At 41.9% G+C, this 22,534-nt stretch overlaps 3 protein-coding genes across 4 annotated transcripts in view; 2 read left to right on the plus strand and 1 right to left on the minus strand.

Moving 5' to 3' along the window:
• Positions 1-21,489, minus strand: LOC119656205 (box C/D snoRNA protein 1). Its single transcript, XM_038062596.1, has 4 exons — positions 21,280-21,489; positions 7,791-7,887; positions 6,982-7,727; positions 1-417 (listed from the first exon to the last, which is right to left on the minus strand). Exons 2-4 carry the CDS (start codon positions 7,862-7,864, stop codon positions 125-127), a joined length of 1,113 nt encoding a protein of 370 aa, XP_037918524.1. The 5' UTR covers positions 7,865-7,887; positions 21,280-21,489; the 3' UTR covers positions 1-124.
• On the plus strand, positions 7,310-14,598 carry LOC119656204 (folylpolyglutamate synthase, mitochondrial-like). Of its 2 annotated transcripts, none has more exons than XM_038062595.1 (7): positions 7,310-7,455; positions 12,314-12,480; positions 12,580-12,738; positions 12,807-13,123; positions 13,176-13,356; positions 13,506-13,846; positions 13,907-14,598. In XM_038062595.1, the coding sequence occupies exons 2-7, from the start codon at positions 12,352-12,354 to the stop codon at positions 14,295-14,297; spliced, it is 1,518 nt and encodes a 505-aa protein (XP_037918523.1). In that variant the 5' UTR covers positions 7,310-7,455; positions 12,314-12,351; the 3' UTR covers positions 14,298-14,598. The 2 variants fall into 2 exon arrangements, with proteins under 2 accessions (XP_037918523.1, XP_037918522.1); XM_038062594.1 differs by lacking the exon at positions 7,310-7,455 and adding an exon at positions 11,809-12,195.
• The window catches only part of LOC119656203 (folylpolyglutamate synthase, mitochondrial), a 24,592-nt gene continuing 23,024 nt past the window's right edge, over positions 20,967-22,534 (plus strand). The window contains exon 1 of the mRNA XM_038062593.1: positions 20,967-21,137. Within this exon, the coding sequence (XP_037918521.1) occupies positions 21,043-21,137 (95 nt within the window). The 5' untranslated portion in view covers positions 20,967-21,042. The remainder of the gene's footprint in view (positions 21,138-22,534) is intronic.

Raw genomic sequence — 22,534 nt, forward strand, 5'->3', positions numbered from 1 at the left:
ATTAAAATCCATTGATCTTTATTTATACATGCATTTGATGCACAAGGTACAAATTTGTGTTGCAGAAAATAGAGCTTCTGTTTGCTTTTGCACAGGAAACAGAAGTGAAAGCCAACATGGAATATTATGCTTTAGTAGAGCTCAACTCTACTTCCTCCTCTGTTTCGTTACTGGCTTCACTATCAGACGATGTGTCATCATCCGATTTATCTTCTGTAAATAATAAATTTTTCGGTTGTTTTTCACGTTCCGCTTGACGTTTCTTGCGCTCAGCACGCTTTCTTCGCTTCTCATCAGCATCAGCTTCGCTTTTCGTTCCTTCCTTAGCTTTTAGTCGCTCCGCAGAGGCATGTTTTGATGGATATAATTCATCCAGAGTTTGTTGGTATTTTTTTGATTCCGCGATTACATCCTCATCTGAAAAAAAAAATAATTTGGTATTGTTAGAGGTGAATACGCGGATCATTTTTATAATCGATGAAATTAATAATTTAGATTACAGGTTTAAGCTGGTCAGCAAATTACAGTGACTTTGGTACCAAGTACTATCCTCAGTAAAATGAAGTAGTTGAGATCAATCGAATAGAAATAGAATAATTAAACCACGTTAAATCCTACTTAGCCTCTGGTGATAATTCCCATAGCACCATAACCAAAAAAGCGGATTTAAAGTCGTTAACACGTAAATACTCATTGCCGAGAAGTAAACGTTCCATCACGCAGAGAATGTATGTAAGCCAATTAAAACAAACCAAGGAAGCAAGAAGACAGAAGGGAGCAAGAAGAATCGAAAGAAAAAGCAGGATAAAAAATGAATCATCCGGTTTGAAGTCGAGTCAAGATCGCAGTGCGTTCTGATTTGATTTTGACACCAAGTTAGAAAATTTCTGTAACAAATGCAGCCACACGCACTAACACCATAAAAAAATGACAAATCTTCACTGAAAAGCCCCGTACACCGGACGCCATCGTTCTTGTCCTGTAAAAATTCAAGCTTGCCTAGACATGTTCATCTCCCGTGTATAGTCTTCTTGCCTACCTGCCATAGACAGACCGACTCCACTGGCTTTCAACCTACTGCTCCAAACAAAGGTCTATTACATACATGATAAATATGTATATTATCATGGTGGATGCCTTTAGTGTCATCCAAAAGGTAGCAAAAAGTTATAATAAAATAGTAAACGTTTCGGGGTTTGCAATAAGAGCGAATTGTAAACGCTATTTTGTGAATAGACATCAAATGGGCAAACCTTTCACAGTGCAACACTAATAGGCAAATCGACTGTCTCATCAGACGGTGCCACTTCGTCACGATCACTCCTATCAAGGTCGTGGCTCACGAGTCCATCAGACCTTAACATCAGTCGTTCATCGCAATTCTGCTTACCAAGTCACAATTGGAACAATAGGGGCAATGTACCTGCAAATCATATGTTTATGATTCCGCAAAAAAAACAACGAAATGATATTCACACAATTTTCTATCATTACCGTTCAACAAACCTGCTTCATTATCATCAACGGCGCAAAAACTGGTATCCGGTCTAGGCCTGCCTTAATAAGGAACTCCAGACATCCCGGTTTTGCGCCGAAGTCCACCAATTCGATATCCCTAAAAGCTGTCTAGCGTTCTGACCTACGTCCTCGCTCCATCTCAGGCAGGGTCTGCCTCGTCTTCTTTTTCTACCATAGATATTGCCCTTATAGACTTTCCAGGCTGGATCATCCTCATCCATACGAATTAAGTGACCCGCCCACCGCAACCTGTTGAACCGGATTTTATCCACGACCAGAAAGTCGTGGTATCGCCCATAGATTTCATCGTTATGTAGGCTGTGGAATCGTCCATCCTCAATTCTTCGGAGGATTCTTCTCTCGAACGCAGCCAAGAGTTCGCAATTCTTCTTGCTAAGAACCCAAGTCTTCGAGGAATACATGAGGACTGGCAAGATCATTATTTTGTACAGTAAGAGCTTTGACCCTATGGTGAGACGCTTCGAGCGAAACAGTTTTTGTAAGCGGAAATAGGATCTGCAGGTAGCCAACAACCGTGCGCGGATTTCATCGTCATAGCTGTTATCGGTTGTGATTTTCGACCCTAGATAGGAGAAATTTTCAACGGTCTCAAAGTTGTAGATAGATATCATTGTTTTTGTTTGACCAGTGCGATTCGATGTTATTTGTTCTTCAGGTTTTGGCGCTGACGTTGCCGCCAGGTACTTCGTCTTGTCTTCATTAATATGCAGCCCAAGATCTCGCGCCGCCTGCTCGATCTGGATGAAGGTAGACTATACATCTCGGGTTGTTCTTCCCATGGTCAGCGTAGGCCAGCAGTTGGATGGACTTCAAGAGGATGGTGCCTCTCGCATTTACATCACCATCATGGATCACTTTCTCGAGGGCCAGGTTAAAGATAGATGCATGCATGATAGAGCATCCTCTTGTCGTAGACCGTTGTTGATGTCGAATGGTCTTGAGAATGATCCTGCTGCGTTTATCTGGTCTCGCATATTGGTCAGGGTCAGCCTAGTTAGTCTTATTAGTTTCGTCGGGATACCGAATTCTCTCATGGCAGTGTATAGTTTTACCCTGGCTATGCTATCATAGGCGGCTTTAAAGTCGATGAATAGATGGTGCAACTGGTGTCCATATTCCAACAGTTTTTCTATCGCTTGCCGCACAGAGAAAATCTCATCTGTTGCTGATTTGCCTGGAGTGAAGCCTCTTTAGTATGGGCCAATGATGTTCTGGGCGTATGGAGCTATCAGGCCTAGCAAGATAAAGGAGAATATCTCTTAGATGGTACGCAGCAAGGTAATACCTCTATAATTGCTGCACTGCGTGATATCCCTCTTTTTATGTACGAGACAGATTATGCCTGGTTGCCAGTCGTCATACTTTGAGCATCAGTTGATGAACCGCTTGGTGTAATTGGTCGCGTCCATATTTAACCAATTCGGCTGTAATTCTATCCAAGTATCTTTGTGGCCGTATCAATGATAACGATCTTCAGTTGGTTGTGAAGATCATTGGTTGATGTTTCATCTCCAGGACATCTGTTAGCTACGGTTATTGCGGCATCCATTTTCCCCTTATAGTTGTTAGGAGGGCTGTGTTGTGAATGGCTTCAGTATTCACTCTCACCTGATTGTCAGAGGGGATTGTAGGTGGTGTTGTAATTCGAGCTCGGAGCACTATGCCAACGAGATAGTCTATATTGCCCCCCCCCCCCCCTATATGTTCTGACATTCATCAAGGCTAAGAGGTGGGGGCGTTAGATCAGCACGTGGTCCCATCTGGAGAGGCCTAAGTATGTTTGTGGACCGCTTTCCGCGCAAACCGGGTACTTCCAACAACCATTTCTTGTAATACTGCTAACTCGATAATCCGCAGTCCGTTATCACTGGTATCCCTATGTAAGCTATGGGAGCCGACGTATCGCCTAAATACGGGCTCCGTCCCTACTTGGCTGTTGAAATCTCGAAGTATGATTTTGATATCATACTTAGGACAGGCTTCGAGAGTCCGCTCAACTGCCCCGTAGAAGGTATCCTTCTCTGACTCTGCAGTCTCCTCTGTAGGGGTGTGAACGTTTATGTGGCTTATATTTCTAAATTTGCCTCACGAACGCAGAGTGCATAGCCTTTCGCTTATATTTTCAAAGCCGATAACAGCAGGTTTCATTTTTTGCCTAACTAAGAAACCTACTCCGAGCACATGGTTTACTGGATGGCCACTATAATATATGGTGTAGCGGCTCTTCTCCAAGAAACGGATCCCTGTCCAGCGCATCTCTTGCAACGCTCTTAGATCAGCCTTATATTGGAACAGAGTATCGACTAGCTGCTCAGTAGCATTCGGTCTGTACAGTGAGCGCACGTTCCATGAGAAAATGGGCAAATCGTTATTCCGTTGTCGTTACCGGGTTCGTCGTTTTGAAATCCATCCTGTCCGAGGCCCCTTCCGTGGCTTCGTAACTTTGGTTTTCCGTGAAGGGTTGTCAGCCCTACCCAACCCCCCAACCTGGACGACCAGTTGGTACATTTTGTCCAATTTTTAGGCGTGGGATGCTCGCCTTCATCCTTCTCCGTCTGCAGTTTTTCATGAAGAAAGAACTCCCAGCGATCCCCACGTGGAGGTAGAAATAGGGTTTGGTAGTAGAGCTATTAGTGTTGGTTCAGCAGGCGCTTCCCAGGTTTTATGCTCCATAGTGGGTACCAATCTACGTTTCGTGAAGCGAAGTAATCAATCGCTGTTACCAGAGCAGCTACTCACAGCTCTATGATAAACTGAAGTTGACCATAATCAGCAATTCTGCTGCGTTAATAACAAGAATGGCAATTTGTTTATTGAGGAGATAGGGAGCGGAAGAATATTTCCATCCGCTACAGAACCTCCTTGCTATCGAACCAGCCACGATGAACAGATGGCGAGAATACTTTAGATAGATATTGCGATATTTGGAGCAATTCATCGTGTTAGCACCACAAAAAGAAGTAGAAAGGAAATAAAGTGAAAAAATCCCGGAAAATCACAAAACCTGACGAATGCAAGAAGCTGTAATCCAAACAGGCTCAACGAGTTCTTTAATCGCATCGTTGACGGGGAAAGAACAGATTGACGACACAAGCATTACAAATGGAAAAAAATATGTAAAATATTGCCCTTTCTACCTTGCACAGTGTTAGAAAAATTCACCCGCTTGGTTGGTGATAGAGCGATTTTATCGTGGTCCATTGGTTATGCAGGCCAAGATATTGCGCTAGACCAACGGCACAATTCATTTTGATAACGTCGACGAAGATGTTCGGAGCCGGAGTGACATCGCGCTCATCATAACTTCATGTTATCCGGTTTGATGGGAACTCGCTAGCTAAAGTTTGCTTCAACATTTAACTCACCGGATTCGGCACATAATACAATTACGATTGAAAAAACGAACATTTTCCAAGCGAGCCAGCTCCACTATCGAATTGGAGAAAAGGTGAAGAAAATTTTCATCTTCATCACACATCGCACAGCGCAACTCCACGATTGAGCTCACAAGGAGGTCTGCCCGCGATATGAGCACAACCACTAACTACCACAAGGACGTCAAACGCATACAACCGGGCCGAGAGCACATCCCCTAGGAATTCTCTTGAAAGATACACATATATTCTCAGAAGACCATCCCGGTTCTCCTCTCCCCGGTTCCATTGAAGTCACTGATAAAACGGGGCTCTGCCGACTTTTCAAACGAATGAGGTTCCTACCTGAAAATCGACATTCCGTCAGGTACTTAGCCCACAAAATTTAAAACAATGGTTTCAGGATCCAACACACACGAAGGTTATCGATCAACTTTGGAAGCCTGTCGACCGGTTAGATAACTACGTACGCTAATCGCAGGAAACAACTGAAGATGCCATTAGAACAATTGATATTGCGATATAACGAAATACTCCAGGCCGCCAAGGACACGTTGTTGCTGAAGTATTCGACAATAGTTTGACGGGTGTTAAAATGCTATCGACTGTTTTTCTTACATGGCTACGCAGAGGATAACGAAAAGGTCATCACACACATAATAAAGCTAGAAAAAGAGAAGCTAAACATTGCAATCGAACATTTTTACACGTTCATATCGGGACCTCGATTTATCTTCCAGATCGATCAACGTCCCCTATTGGCGTTCTTTAAACAAGTCACCAGCGAAGGGCTCAATAACCGTAATGTGCAACGCATTATTATAAATTTTTTGTCGCATGAGGGCGACGCGTCCAAGGTCCGAGATCTACCACTGGCCCAAACAAATTTCTGATGGTCAAGAGCCTCTGCAAAATGAGATCTATACAGGCCCAGACAAGTAGCAGTGAAATGAATATTCTTGCGATTCGTGAGATAATTGAAGGAGACCACCACCTTATAATATGGAAAATTGCTGCGCAAGCCGATTTATTGTAGAGTGCCTGATCAATAATTTCAGATGATTTGGCGGGTTCCTTACCTCTTGACGAAAGATCAAAAAGCAAAACCTCTCGTCACATGTGAAAGACTTTTGACGATATCGAACAGAGCATGACGATTTCTTGAGGTGCACTGTCCCCTGTGATGAGACATGGGTGCATCAGCATCCTAAGCACGTAAAAATGAAGTGGCAAAAATCTGGAGAAGTAGCACCGTGGAAAGTCATGATCCGTCTTTTGCAAAGAAAGTTTTCGCAACGATTTTTTGAATTTCTGAGGCCTATTGTTTATTGCTTTTCTTCATGAACAGCGTACAGTTAATGCTGCAAATTATTGCCAACTGGTCGATGACGTGAAACAGTGTGCGAGTCTGCTCCAAGACAATGCTCGGCCCCACAGAACTACATTAACCCAAGAAAAATCAGACACAATTCATTGGAAAACATTGCAAAATTCGCCTTACAGTCCCGATCTGTTTCTAGGTAGCTAACACATGTTTGGGTCATTTAAAGAAGAACTTTGATGTCATTATTTTGATGACGACGAAGTTGTAGAAGCGTTGGTGCGCAAAAGGATTTGCTGTCGTGACTGTATGTCGGATACCGGTCAACTCAGTTGTGAATGTGCGCCTGAGTCTACCTGACAATCAGAGTAATAATCTGGGGCGCGGGTAGTGTTGATCGCATTGTCCCTACTGTGTACTGTAGTGTTCCGTTACGGTTTTGAATGAAGTGGTTTAACACATTTCCAGGCCATTTGTTAGTCAAACAAGCAATGACTATACCAAGCTGATCTGTATCCAGATTAGGCATGTCAGTTCGAAAACTACGATAGTGAAAAATGGAAATGGCCGAGACGAAACGGGAAAAGTTTTTCGCATTTGATCATTATTGTAGTTATTTTTGTTTTGAAATTTTTAAAAACAAACAATTGAATTTGTTTGAATCAAATTTAACACAAGCTCTAAAACAAAGCCCTAAATCAGCCCAACCTAAAACATTAAAAACTACAAATTGGAACATTAACTTACCGCTATCAATAACATCATATTCCTCAGCAACGGCATCATAGCAGATATGAACTATTGGGTATTCGACTAAGATTTTTCCAGCTAAATTCTCCCGCAGGGTCTTCTTGCAATCCAACTCATAATATCTCTTTCGACATCGTTTAATTCCCTCCGCTTTCAGAAGTATCTTCACATTACCAACACCTCGACTTTGGTAGACTTCAAGGGACTTCTTCATAGGCACCTCCTCATGATTCTCAACATTAAAATATTTATCCAACAATTCATGCAGCTTTATATCCTCACAACATCTCTCATCAACATACTTGGAGCTATTTGCATTCACAAAAATCCACTCCACACGCCAATAAATCACTTTTTTCGACCAATCGTAGTATGTTGTGTTTGATGTGTGTCTAGTGAAATTTGGCAGTAAAAATCGGATTGTTGTTTTACGCTCGAGCGCTGCATTGCGTAATTTAAATAGGTGTGGGGGTAAGGTTTTATTGTATCTTGTATACCGCTTGATTTTATCTGTTTTTCGATCTTCTACGAAACGTGTGCATTCTTCGAGAAAGTAGTAGTCGCTCATGAAATCCATCTTTGTCATTTTCTTCAACGGTATAAATTTGGTACGATCACGGATTCCGTCACAGTTTAACTCCTTCTTGTGAATATTTAGACATTTGATGCAACATGTTTTTACCTCGCATTTTGGGCAGGTATATTTTGCATTTTCATAGTCGCATACCTCACATTTGCCTAGTCTGTAAAATAAGAATGAACGCAAATATTAGTTGTGAATGGAATGCCTATCTTTCACTAAATACCTGGCAAAGGATGATGGGCTCGCAAATGACTCCGTCGAGTCTGTATCACTTTCCATTTTTAACTGTCGCTTCATTTTGATACCAAGTTTTTTATCGCCTAAAAACAGTTTTTGATACGGTTAAAAATCGATTTATTCTGTTAGTGTTTTATTAGTGTGATACAAGTTAGCTCTATCTAGTTAACGCTTGGGGCAGATGGGAACATGTATATTCAAAACACCATTTAATATGAAACTTGAAATGGGGGGTGATTGCCAGTGAATTTCTCAAGAATTTGTGTCTTCCCATTTGAAGAAAAATAGATAAGTGGGGACAACTTTTGCGCAACGTTTAGCTTTCCAATAGTCTTTTTGAAATAACCATTTTAGGCATTACGAATCACAAATGGAAGAATTAGTAGTGAAAAACAACCAAAACAGTTTCATTAAACATAAATCGTTACCATATCAAATAAAAAAAAAATCTCTAATGCTATTTTGCCAAATATTTTATTTGCGCCTTTAGATATTAGAACACTTCTCAAAGAACAACAAAAATGCCGCTCTAATGACCCCAGGGTCTTTCACTACTGGCAAGAGTTCAAATTCTCCACTCGGCTGCGTGAATCATTGAAATTTCAGAGTAGACTTGACAGTGGATGGCCGGTTTCCAAAAGCTGGTTCTGCCCCCACCATTGTGGATCCAGACCCTCGGCGAGCCAGTCTGTCAGCCTCCTCATTGCCAGCGATGTTAGAGTGCTCCGGCACCCACATCAGGAATGTTTCGTTCAGTCGACCAAGTTTCAGCAGCACCTCATGACAACTCCACCCCAACAGGCTTGATATGTCGTTGCTATTTAGTGCTGATAATGCCGCCCGACTGTCGGAACAGATTCGAATGGTGCGACCCCTCCTTTTTTGTCGCAGACTTTCTTCTGCTGCCAATGAAATGGCATATATCTCCGCCTGGAATATGGTCGTCATTTTCCCGAGGGGTCGGGCCAGTTCTATAATCGGATTCCCCGAAAACATCCCTACGCCCGATCCGCCCTCCATGACTGATCCTTAGGTGAAGATTATTAAGTCTGTAATCTGAAAAGACTCATGGCCATTTGTCGACCATTCTTCTCTTTTGGTGATTACGACAGTGAATGTCTTTTCAAAGACGAATCTGGAAACCATATCATATGATCGGTCGGCATGAGAGCGACCGGATGTTTGTCAAGGAATTTTCAGATAGACGCATGACCGTGTGATTGGCCGCCTTTTCACGCTCCAATGGTATCGAGTCAATATGCGTCATGGGCTGCTTTCCGTTTCACCTCCAATTCAATGGGGTAGATTTAGGATAGCTTCAAGTGCCGCTGTCGTACTCATTGCTCCAGTAATACTTAGGCAACCAAGCCTCTGAATCTGCGTTAGCAGCTTCCTGGGGTAGCGTATAGCTGCCCCACCTGACGTTCCTAGTGAACATAACTAGTCCAGTCTTCCTAGCGTTCACCGAGAATCCATTGCGGAGGCACCAGCTGTGGATTTCATGCAGAATTGCATTCAAGCGGTCACATACTGTGTCCGCAAACTTGCCGGTAATTTTTACGGCTAGGTCTTTCGCAAATGCTTGCGCAAAGACTTTTTTGTTCTCTAGGAGCCACAGTAGGATATCCATTACCAAGAGCCATAGCAGTGGAGAGAGAATCCCTCCCTGCGAATATGTAGACCTAGGGCATCCATTCCCTCTATTACTAGCGCAGGAATGATGCCATTCGGACCTGCAGACTTGTATCTATGGAACGAGTTAAATGCCCATTTTACTCGCTCCAGTGATACTACTTTGCATGTCAGATTCTAGTCTCTCGGTTGAGGGTTGTATGCACCTGTTCGCTCCGAAATTAGATTTTGAATGCTGCCTGGGAAGGGCACTTCAAGCAGATGGTTTGCCATTTCTTCATCACTTTTTGTGTACCTCCCGTTCTGTAAACGTAAATAACCTAGTTTCTGGCTGCGTTCTTTGACCAGAATCCGCTTCAGCTTTGAGGTTGCCTCAAGAGAGTTAGTCTCTTCACAAAAGCGTCTCCATGATGATCGTTTAGCCGATCTTATGTTCTTCTTTAGAGCCTTCTGTGCCTCTTTATAACGATTCCAGCTAGCGCCTCAATCACCCTTCCGAGCACGATTGAGGAGCATTCTTGTCGTTCTCCTCTGTTTTGCCAAATCCGAGTTCCACCATGGTGTTTTACGCTTCTTTGCCATCTTGAGTAGACAGCTTTTTTCGAAAACTTCTCTCATGCTAGTTGTGATCATCTGGGTTGTCTTCTCAATTCCAGCAATGGATTTGATGCGCTTCCCAGGGATCGTGACTCGGGCGCTCAATTCTATTTTATACATCACCCAATCTATCTTTCGCGGATTCCGAAATGGAGTGGGTGGAGGCGGATCCATGCCCATTACGAAATTAATGTGTCTGTGATCCGAGAGTGTGATATCGTTTGATACTCTCCACTCTCCGATCAGAGCCGCGATGTCAGGAGATGCCACCGCGATGTCGATGACACGTTGAAGAAAGTGGGTTCATTATCCAAATTAAGGATCTGCAAATCGGTTCCTAATAGATGTGTATGGTGGGGGAGAAGCTACAGCTTCTGAGAACTCAGGCCGTGTTGGCCCATTGTACTCGCTCCTACTAGATACTCCAGTAGTCTCGATCCTCTTGCATTGATGTTCGAACTTCCCCAGCATATGTGGTGAGCGTTGACATCACATCCTGCTATTACCCCCATGCCTCTACTTTTGACATATTGGATAGCTCTGATGAATGTTCTACTGGGAACGTCTTCTGCGTCGTAGTGAAATTATGCAGAGCACCATAGTATCTCTTTATCTCCCTGTTGACTTTTTATGGTTAACTTAGCCGATGTGGTATCACCATCACATAGGTCGTTAACCAAATTAGCCTGGAATTCTTTTGAGATTACCATGCAGGAGCGGAGTCGATCGCTTCCATTGGCAGACAATAGGTCAGCATGTTGGAAGTTTAGGCCCCTGACTACCCCACCAACAACCCACGATTCTTGTATGAGGTATATAAATGTCTTGCAGCTATTGATCCGACGACTAATAAGTGCAGTCGTCGCTTTACAATGCTGCAAAGCTCTTACTGTACAAGAGTATGATCTTGCCAGTCCGCGTGTATTTCTCCGAAACCTGAGTTCTTAACAAAAAAAAAAACGGCGAACTCTTGGTCGCGTTCGAGAGAAGAATCCCTCGAAAAATTGTTGGCCCCCTTACATTAGGATGAACGATTCCGTAGCCTACATAACGACGGAACCTATGAGCGATACCACGACCACCTGGTTGTGGATAAAATTTGGCTCAACAGATTGCGGTGGGCAGGTCACCTAATCCATATGGATGAGGATGATCCAGCCCGGAAAGTGTATAATAGCAATATCTATCGTAGAAAAAGAAGACGAGGCAGACCCTGCCTAAGATGGAGCGATGGCGTAGGTTAAGGCGCCAGACAGGTTTTAGGAATATCGAATTGGTGGACCTCGGCGCAAATTGGAGCGTCTGGAGTTCCTTATTAAAGCAGACCTAGACCGGATACCGATTGTTGCGCCGGTGATGATAATGATGAGCGCAATGCTGACCACATCGCCTCCTACGACACACTTCAAGGTTCTGGTCCAATTGGATTGTTGCGCTAACGACTATTATTATGAAAAATTACAAGGACGATGGTTTGACACTGGGCAATGATTTGAAAACTTCATGACCTTCAACCGAAAAGATTGGTAAACTTAATCAAGATGAGCCAGCCTCGTTACCAAAGGGACCCAAAGTTGACGAAGAAGAAGTTACTAAGAACTAGGGTATCTTTCATAAGTAAGGGAAACATTGAAATAACAGCAGCTGTCCCTAGCACCTTGGCTAAACTTGATATATTTGCCAAGTCACTCTGAGAATCATTTCTATCTAAACACTGTGACTTTGCCAGACTACATAATTGAAATGAGCGCAGCAATCTAGTCTGGAAAGGAACCAGCTGTCATTGTTTTTTTTCCATTTAAAGTTTTCAGATATATTTAGTTTTAATGTAAATTGGACACGCTTGGTCAAAATTCGAAAAAAAAGAAGTTTACCCTATTCACCGCACTGGCTACTATAACAGATGTTCAACTGGCCGCTCATAGACTTCTAGTTGATGCATGCCTGGACCGGGCAAGTAATAGCAAAATGCATGGCTAAAGAAGAAAAAAGTTGTCTCGTCCTTAATATTGACAAACTAAGCAATTCTTATGTGAAGAATTTATTTATATTGCGTGGTGTGGAAGAAACCTTATTTTGTAACTGCAAAGAGGATACAACCAAGGAATTTAAGGTGTCTATGCGAAGACTACGTATAGTTGTCATAAATTAAAGTCAAGCAGGTAATGCGTGCATTTGCAAGATTTCCGAGAGCTGCGCTGTTTCTTGTTGTTCACAATTTTTATTTCGAGTAGCTCCAGAATGACTACCGCCGCAATTTTAATTTCCTATCTTTTTCAGGCCATTAAATCTTCACCTAAATCATTAAGGAAAAAATTATGTGGCGGATACAAAAATTTCCATTGAGCATTTTATCAAAAACATGGGCGATGCCCTTTGTTCCAAGGAAAAATTCGACGATATCGACGTCCTATTATAATGAGCTTGGCGAGCCGGAATCATACAAGGTGCAACCCTTCTTATCTTTCCATCTTAGAAACTTTATCCACAATTTAAAATGTTTTGTGTTGTGTTGAGGATTGAAGAGTTTCAACTCCATTTTACAGGAAGCCATGGCTGCACTTGGTATGCTGCAGTCTAAACCAAAGGAAAGCGCAGACCCGAATAATTTGAAGGACACCTGGAAGTATCTCTATCGTTCTGGGATAACTGCTAGGGACATAGATACATTGTCTGTGATACATGTTGCTGGCACTAAAGGAAAGGTATTCGATTTCAAATTTTGGACACCCAGTCCTGTGTTTCTGATGATTAACTATCGCTATCTTTATAGAGTTCGGCCTGCGCAATATGCGAGTCAATCCTACATTCATTTGGATGTAAAACAGGATTTTTTAGTTCTCCTCATTTTATATCTGTGACAGAAAGATATCACATAAACGGGCGACCTATAACTGAAAAGTATTTCTCAAAAGTGTTTTGGAAGTTATACAACACCCTTGACAAATATAAGGAGCATGCAGCAGATTTGCCGACGTATTTTAAATTTTTGACTATTTTAGGATTACATATATTTTTTGATTCAAATGTAGACGTAGCTATTATTGAGACCGGTGTAGGAGGGCTTTACGATAGTACAAATATCGTACGGTACGTGATTTTTGAAAAGTTAGCAGGTGTTGTACAATTGTTTTCGTTACAGCAATGTACAAACAATTGGCATAACATCGATTGGATTAGACCATAGTGACGTCCTTGGAAAAAGTTTTGAAGAAGTGGCCGCTCATAAGGCGGGAATTATTAAGCCGAATGCTAACGTTTTCCTCGCACCTGTTGACTATAGAGTTTATGATATATTTAATGCCCAAGCCCACGAGAGAAATGTGAGTAGATGCGCCCTTTTCATGGTCTAATTTTTGTCATGAAGATTGTTGGTGGTAGGCTGGCGATAGTGAGATAAGGTCCCTACCCATGCCTTGGTGTTATTTAATAATTTTTATCCTTCTATGTCTCATATTTTAATTCCAAACAGGCAAATTTATTTATTATTCCGGACATGAGTGAATACGCTTTCAAGAAAATACCAAAGCAGCTGAGTTCTCGAGATCAATTACAAAACATAAACTCCTCATTGGGCATACAGTTGGCTTACGATTGGCTCCGGAGGTACCGATCCAATAAATTGAAGAACTTTAAATCTGGCATTGTTTTGGATACAAGTCCCGAGGTGGTGAAGGGGATTGAGTCCTGCCGTTGGCCCGGGATGAGTCACATCGTGCAAGTTGGGAACAAGACCGTATACTTGAATGGTGCCGATAATATAAACAGTCTCAGGACGTGTATCGATTGGTTCAAGAATTTAACTGATTCAAGGTAATTCGAAGAGTCATCCCTTGTAAAAAATGAACTTTCTGCCTAATTCTCCCATTCCAGCAACAAGTACAGATGCCTGGTGTTCAATCCCATGCCCAACACCGATGTAAAAGTCGCCCTTCTAGCAATTGGTAACAATATAAATTTAGAAATGGCTCTTTTCGTCCCCGATATACATTACCATAACAAGGAACGACACTTGGATTGTGAGCACACTTGGCAATCGAGCACTTTACAAATTGACATGGCCGAAGCTTGTTCCAAGTTTTGGTCGAAAATATCCAACATGCCCCCGATGAAAGTGAAACATTTTACGTCCGTACTCGATGCATTTCTTTATTTGGACAAATTTTATCCGGACGTGGAATTCGATATTCTTGTCACAGGTTCAATGTCTGTTATTGGTGCTACAAGAAGAGCTCTAGATAGATACCGAATATTAATAATTTAAATAAAATAATGAAGCTAGGAGCTGCACGCCGAGTATAGAATTTAGATATTTTGCGGAATAGGCATCCACCGCTTGTGGTCCCTGTTGAAGAGAGTGTAAAGGAGAGTTGTATCAAGGCAACAAAAATGATAGTTTTATTGTCTGTACCTCAACGTAGCTACTGTCAAAATTTTGTCGATTTGTGCCGCGTAGATATAATAATGAAAACTCCTTGAAATAATTTAATAGCTAGCACATATTTATTCAAATTATCTGTAATATAAAATTTATTTTTTTAAAATTATTTCCGGTTAAACTACTATAGTCGTTTAAATTTTGATGAGTCGTTTAATATGTTTTAAGTACCTCAAGGAATTCATCTTATGCCCACACCTGCTGGTTTCCTTTAGCGCTGAATGCCGTATGTGAAGTCATTAAAGACTTCTATTACATGTTAAGAGAGTAGCGTTTCTAAAAATGCTCTGTGTTCTCGCTTTTTGACCCTATTCGTCTCCGAGGAAACATTCAATGTTTGTTCAGTCACAGTTAGCACTGGTACTCTAAAGAAGTAGCTTAATTCACCAAAGAATCAAGAGGTAAATTAGCCAAGTCCAGTGGTAGCCGCTGTTTTGGATCATTGTTCCATAGTGGAACAGGTGATGCTTCAAAATTCATTCCTATACCTCCCAAAGAGGAGCAGACATAGAGAAAATCATAATTGCCTTCTCCAGTGGTTTTACCTAATGTTCTTAAGGTCACAGCTTTAGCGCCTACGACTCGAGTTACCCATACCGACAGGAATGCGCAATATGGGAAGATTGAGGGAGTCCTAAGTCTACTTCTATTTAATGCCGGACCAAACCAATTTTGAAGAAACCTTCTTACCATTAATAGTCCACGGATCTCTCAATTTGAGCTAAATACCTAAATTTGCAAAAGAATGACGGTTTCGTCCAGTGCCGTAAATGTGGAAGAAAGTTTCTTTCCACTTTGTCCGGTCCGAAATCAACTGGATATGAGTTTCTAACTCCCTCAATTCTCAAATAAAATAATTTCGCTTCGGCCACGTTTGGGTCTGAATATAGAAGGCTGTTTCCACTGGGATATAACTCCCTCTCATGTCGTGTTTGCGATTATACATAAAGGAGCGATTACCACTTGTAGCCACTTCCGGTCACGTAATCGACAGGGCAGAGGTGAGGCAGCATCTGATGATTTGCCTCTGCCCTGGACGAAGCCCTCTAGTTATTCCTATGGGAAATGTATTTTCAAAAAACTCTCTTTTCAGCCTTTATCCAGTTCAGAAGCGGGGATGGCTCGTCTTCATCAGTTGTGCATTCTGCTCTGTCAAATGCTTGATCTCGATACAGTCCTCATGCAGCGTATCAAGTCACCGTTGCTTCTGCCGGCCTTTTGGTCTTCTCCCATAGACTTCAATGTTCACATCAATCTTGGCAAGTGAATTCTCGAAGACGCCACGCGCAATTGGACCGAACACCGAAAACATTATAACTAGGGAAATCCAAGTAAACTCTTCCAACTGATACATGCACTTAGTAACCACTCGCTTCCAGTAATAGACTGCAATAAAATGTGACCAAAATCGTAAGAGAAAAACACCCTTTTGGCGTAGTTGAGCACGCTCGAAACACAATAATTATATCTGCTGCCTCCCTCACCGAAAGGACAATCTTTCTTTTAGGGCAAAAGCGATCAGTAAGAATTCAGGAAACACTACCCTTCCCACTCAAGGTGGTCAAATTAACTCCTGTCTCCAGTCAGAAGAACCGAAAGCCACTTTTCATACCAATAATTTCTCCACCGATGGAAAACCTGTTAAGTATGGGCTCAAGGTCGCCCCTTTGTGATTACCGTAACTTGCCGCGGTATAAGAGCTTAGTGAATAATCTCGCGCAGAGAACCACTTAGGAGGGAAACTCTAGTTTGAGCGGTAACTAAACCCGAACTCAAAGGATAATCCGACCAATACTGATGAGTAAATGGTAACAGGGGTAAATGATGTAACGAATGGAGCAAGTACCGATCGCTCCACAATGTAAATTGCCAAATATAGGTCACTGAGCGTGGATCTCAAATTATCGCCATATTTTTGGGATTATAGGTATATAATGAATAAATACAAAAAATACAAACGTTGACGACAACAAAAGGCCATAACACTGACAAGAGACTCGTTGAGATAGAACTGAGCTAACCTCTGAGGTTACTGGAGGCTGAAACGAAACCCCGGATCCAGCCTACTGCACCCAACAGTAGCAATACTATTATATCCGGTAAAGGTTTTTGGAATCCAAAAGCAAAAGAAAATTATAGAACAAGTGAAGTCGACCTATACCCAAACTTAAGACTGGAGGCCATGAAACCTTTAAAGGAAACCAAGCGGTAGCGATTAGAATCAGAGACACCAGCAGAAGTGGGCTTCACTTCGAAAACTGTATTTAAAAGATCACGGAGCAAAGATGGCTCGGAAGCAAAACCTGGCGACGAAATAATGACAGGTTGTTAGGAGGAATGCCGCTTGTCACACCTTGGGATTGTGCTATTCTGTGGGCTACTCAGATTAAACATGTCGAGATGAGTAAAGCAGGTTCTAGTTTCCGTTTAGTGGTGAGGGTGATGGAATTGCAGGGTCTGTACTATTTAGTGCGCCACCTACAACAGAGAGAAGACTTGAAGATCTACTGCGAAACCCATAAGCTCCAGACAATGATTGGTGCAAAAATAGTTGCGTACCATATTATGTGCAGTAGCCTTAACAGTAACAGATGGGGTGGGTATCTTCACGAATTTGTTGTCAAACATAATCTGGAAGTACATAAAAGTATTGAATCTTCTCTTGTCATTGGACAGCGAGATGTATGGCTGCTGTTCACTTTTTTGTGGAGTGTAGAGCATCTACACTTGTCAGTTTCATGTTACTAACCATCACACTTAGTGCTGTGCAAATGATAAACCTATAGCAACAGGGGAACACAGAAAAGAACAACATGATGATCGGGATTCGAACCCAAGGAACGAAATTGAGATGCTTCCTCACAACCATTGTGACCACTCCTCTGGTGAGGTAAGGTAATCGATATTACGCTTTTTACCATTCGGGGTTCGTTGCGGAAGGGACCGGACACACGCTGAAGATCTGCTCAATCCCGTTGAGGCGTTACAGAAACTGATCGGGAAATATACAAGAACTGGCAAAGAGACGCTGCAAAATCCTTCTAAGAGCCACTTTCAAAGCTTCTGAAATAAAAACGAATAGCGAAATCTAGTTAGGTAAACCAATCCTATATAATAATAGCCATTGGCGTGACAATCCAATTGGAGCTGGGCCTTGAAGCGTATTAGAGTACTTCATTCAACATCGTAATTTTACACTACAGGGCTACAGTACACTATAGGAGGTAATGTGGTCAGCATTGCGCTCGTCCTCCGATTGTTACCATGATATGATTCAGATACTCATTCACAGCTGGTCGACTGGTATTCGGCGTCAAATTACAACACAAATCCCACTGCCACCAGTGAGATTTGAACCGCGACCTGCCTTACGACAGCCTTGTGCTCCAACCACTGAGCTATCCGGACAAACGTTTTACTTAGGGTTAGCTTTAACATCCTCCCAGCTTAAGGAGCCTTCAATTCAGGCATCGCCTTTCACCAAACGAAGGGAAGAGGAAGAAGCAAATTCTTAGTTGCTATTCGGTCCCTCTGCCAGCCGAGTTCAAAGTTGAGTAGATTGGTAGCCGGCGTTCAGTTACAATTCAAATCCTTTTGCCATCAGTGAGATTTGAATCGCGACCTTTCCCTACGGCAGCTATCCGGGTCCTGTATACCAAATTCAAAATTAGCGAATTCGACCGTAACTTAGAGTAAGGAAGAACGAGCAATAAGCTCATTTGAACCCTAAAAATGAGTAGGCATGAACGCAGAAACAGGCTGACCACAATATCAGTCAGTTGAAACCAAAATCATTGTCGTTGCCTTTGCGACCCCCAAAACCGTGTCCCTCCTCCGTATGGCCGAGGGACCCACTATCAGAGTCCACTATTATATTCAAGTTACTTATCACGATAATAATATCACTTTTAGTGAGCTACTCATGAACTGTTGCATGTTAAAGCCTTGTTTGCTTTGTATCGAAAGCCTCCGTTGGTGAGTAACAATGTACTATTGCAGTCAAAGGGTAGTATAGGTCCCAGGGCGAAACGTGGATTGGTACTCACGATGGAGCATAAACCCTGGGAAACGGCTGCTGAACCAACACCAACAGCTCTACTACTAAACCCTATCTCCACGTGGTGATCACTGGGAGTTCTTTCTTAATGAAAAACTGCAGACGGAGAAGGATGAAGGCGAGCCTCCCGCGCCTAAAAACGGGACAAATTGTATCAACTGGTCCTCCAGCTTGGGGGTTGGGTGAGGCTGACAAACAACCTTACACGGAAAACCGACGTTACGATGTGACAGGAAGAACAGGATGGACTTTACAACGACGAACTCGGGAACGAAAACGGAATGATGATTTGCGCATTTTTTCATGGAACGTGCTGCTCAGCAGTTAGTCAATATCCTGTCTCAATATAAGGCTGATGTAACAGCGTTGAGAGGCGCTGGACAGGGACAGGTTTCCCAGAGAAGAGCCACTACACCATATATTGAGGTGTGAGTGAATACTTAAACCATTCACAGCGCAGCCCTTTGTAACACCTATAAGGGGGGAAATGGATGTGGCATTAACCGCAGCTAACAGATGTCTTGAAAATGAAGGAAGTCTTACCAACAAGTCAGCACCTCGATGCTCATCCTGCCGAGGCAAAGAGGGAAATCCGACAGAACGGGAATATTGGAGCGATGGGTTGAGTATTTTGGTGAACTGCTCAACAACCAAAATATCGGCGAGTTGGACTGAAGACGGTGGACAAATGCTGCCACCACCAAGCATGAAAGAAACAGTTCGTGCAATCCATCGGCTTAAAAACCATAAGTCACTAGGAGCCGATGGAATTACAGCCGAATTGGTTTACTATAGAGGCGACCAACTACACCAAGCGGTTCATCAACTGATGCACAAGGTGTGGGACAGCGAATCAATGCCTGACTGCTGGCAACGAGCCATTATCTGCAGTTCAGCAATTATAAAGATATCTCGTTGCTGAGTACCAGGTATAAGATATGCTTCACCATCTTGCTAGGGCGGATAGACCCATACGCCCAAAACATCATCGGCCCATACCAAAGAGATTTCTCTCCAGACAAATTAGCAACAGATCAGATTTTCTCTGTGCGACAAGCGATGGAAAAACTGTTGGAATATGGATATCAGTTGTACTATATTTACATCGACTTTAAGGCCGCCTAAGACAGCATAGCCAGAGTGAAACTGTACATGGCCATGGAAGAATTCGATACCCCCACGAAATTGATAAAATTGACTAGGCCGACCTTCACCATTGTGCGTTCGAGAGAACAATCTTCCGAAGAATTTTTCGCCCCCTATATGAGGATGGACGATTCCGTGGATTACATAACGACGAAATCTATGAGCGATACCACGACCGTCTGGTTGTGGATAAAATTAGGCTCAACAGCTTGCGGTGGACGAGTCACCTAATCCTTATGGGTAAGGACGATCCAGCCCGGAAAGTCTAGAAGGGCTATATCTATGGTAGAAAAAGAAGACGAGGAAGACCCTGCCTGAGATGGAGCGATGGGGTAGGTCAGGACGCCAGACAACTTTTAAGGATATCGAATTAGTGGACTTCGGCGTAAGACCGGGTTGTTTGGAGTTCCTTACTAAGGTATGCCTCGACCAGATACCAGTTGTCGCGACGTTGACGATAACTGCACTATTGAGATGGTTTCTCATTCTATATCCCAATATTGCAGTGAATTTCCTGTCTAAAAACAGGTTCCCATTAGCCTTATCCGACACTGAATTCACAACTCTTTGCGGCATTAATTCCAAAGTACAAATTAAAAGTATCACAAGAAAACAATAAAAGCTTTTCAGAGTCCACCCCACTTCACTCAATCCCCGAATAGAAACCTCTTTCGAGTTGGAGAAAAGGAAGATTCTTGGGAGACTTTGATAATATTGTCGAAGAGTGTATGCACATTCCAAAAATTAATCTGCGTAACTGAGAATTCTGACTTATTCCAAAGGATTTCAAACAAAGTGTTGTGTCTAATTTATTGGGTCAGAAAGTTATAAATTCGGGTTAGTCTCAAGTAAGTAAATTGGAGGCCGCTTTGTTGACCCCAGACATGAAAAGCACTAAATAGGACATGGTTTGAATGAACCCCAGAATAACGAAGTCCTCCATTCGCAGATAACGGCCTTTTTGAAAAATGATCCCAAAAGTTTTTCTCTACTTCTCGTGTACAAAAAAATCTAAATACACATACACTGGGGGATGCACGATTTCTGAAATCGGCTCTTCTCATATTCTACGCATTGGATGGATGATTGGACCAAATGAGATTTGCATTTTTTTTTCAATATACTTTTATTGTTTCCTTTGAATTAATGAAGAGACCAATAAGAAAGAAAACTCTACTTCTCCTGCGAAAACTAATAAACAGGAAACAAATTGAAATTTCGCGCCATCTCCAAACAATAACGAAATCGTCTGATAAGCAGCTCCCCAGGAACGATTGCGCTAATGTCATTTGGCGGAACGATGCTTTCAAGCGAAGTGAATAAGGAATTCTTTGTACTGTTGTTATCACAAGTTCTAGGTATAAAAACATGAGAAGATCGATTCGAAATAATTTCGCAACTCAACTAAGTTCGTGGTGTGTGGAAAGTGCGCGCTGGTTTTATTGTAGGAAATCCGTGGGAAGGTATGTTTTTGTTGCCATATAACCTAGACTAAGTCAGCAATGACTTACAAAAACGCAATAGAACATAGTTCAACTGATTACTGATTGAGAACGACCATTATCTGGATCTTTCCAATCGCGCCTTTTTTAAGATAGCACTCACCTTGCTAAGCACAGCTTACTATCATTTAACTTAAACAGCACTTTCAAATTAAACACCTAACTTCCTCTCACACTCCTTAAAGATAATCTTGAATCGCGAATCGACCTTATTTACTAAAAGATACAAATTCGCATTAGAGGGTCCAAGATAATTGTTTAGATAATCGAGAACTGTCAATCCTTTGCCACACGTGTTTACGATTGTTTTGGTTGCATCTCTTTCTATCTCATGTAAATTCAATGCTGGGAATATCGTGTAGTTGGATTCTCATCTAGTTGGTGTGAAGAAAAGTACATTATTGGTCAAGATTTTTGTTCCATAATAAGCACTTGGCTGTTAGAAGACAATGACGAGAATGGTAGCATAAAATATACATATTTAGATACAATCACTTTATATCATATTAAAAAATATTAAACTAATCAAAATAAAAGAAAAATTAATATACTGACATATATACTACTCTTAGAATTTACCTTCCAATTTAATAATCAACAATATATGCCTAAAATGAAAAAGGTGTAACATGTACCTTCACCCTTGTTAATGAAATACTACGTAACTGTTGGTTTAGAATATAACAAATTTAATGTAGAGGGGAAATGGCATTTAGGCGACATCTGTCAGATCTGTAAATCTTTCCCTTAGCAACAGGAGCTCCAAAAAGCCTTACTGGTAGAAGAAGAAACGACCGATGATTTTCACTGCCCACAGGGAGCACCACCTAAAGGTAAAAAATGTATTTATTACAGTAGACTCCCGGTTACCGCAACCAACTCGGATAATTAACATTATTGGGATGTTCAAAAACTCTGATAATCCTACGCAGTGATCAAAAAATGTTCAATTCGAGTTTGTTTCGAATTTTTCTAACTCTTTTTATCTATTATACATATCGCGCCATTTTTAAGGTTTTGTGTAAAACAAAACTTTATTAAAATCGGTACGTTTGTCTGAATATGTGTCTTTCTGTCTGTCACGCGAAAACGGCTGGAGCTATCGTCACGAAATTGAGTGAGAATATGTGGTCTATGAACCAGTTACATCATTTTGTGTTAGGTGAAGCGGGGGCGGGACTTTCTATATATGCGAAAGAGGGGAGCAACATTTTTTAACAAAATATGATCATGTGAGGATCAAATGTGACGCTCAATTAGCACTTTTTGAAAATGAACTTACTTCTGATATTGGATGAAATACAAAAGAGTGAGGATTCAAAATGTGTTCCCCAAAAAGTTAAACAAGTTTCCTTCTC

Source organism: Hermetia illucens, chromosome 4, assembly GCF_905115235.1.
Source record: "Hermetia illucens chromosome 4, iHerIll2.2.curated.20191125, whole genome shotgun sequence".
Classification (NCBI taxonomy): domain Eukaryota; kingdom Metazoa; phylum Arthropoda; class Insecta; order Diptera; family Stratiomyidae; genus Hermetia; species Hermetia illucens.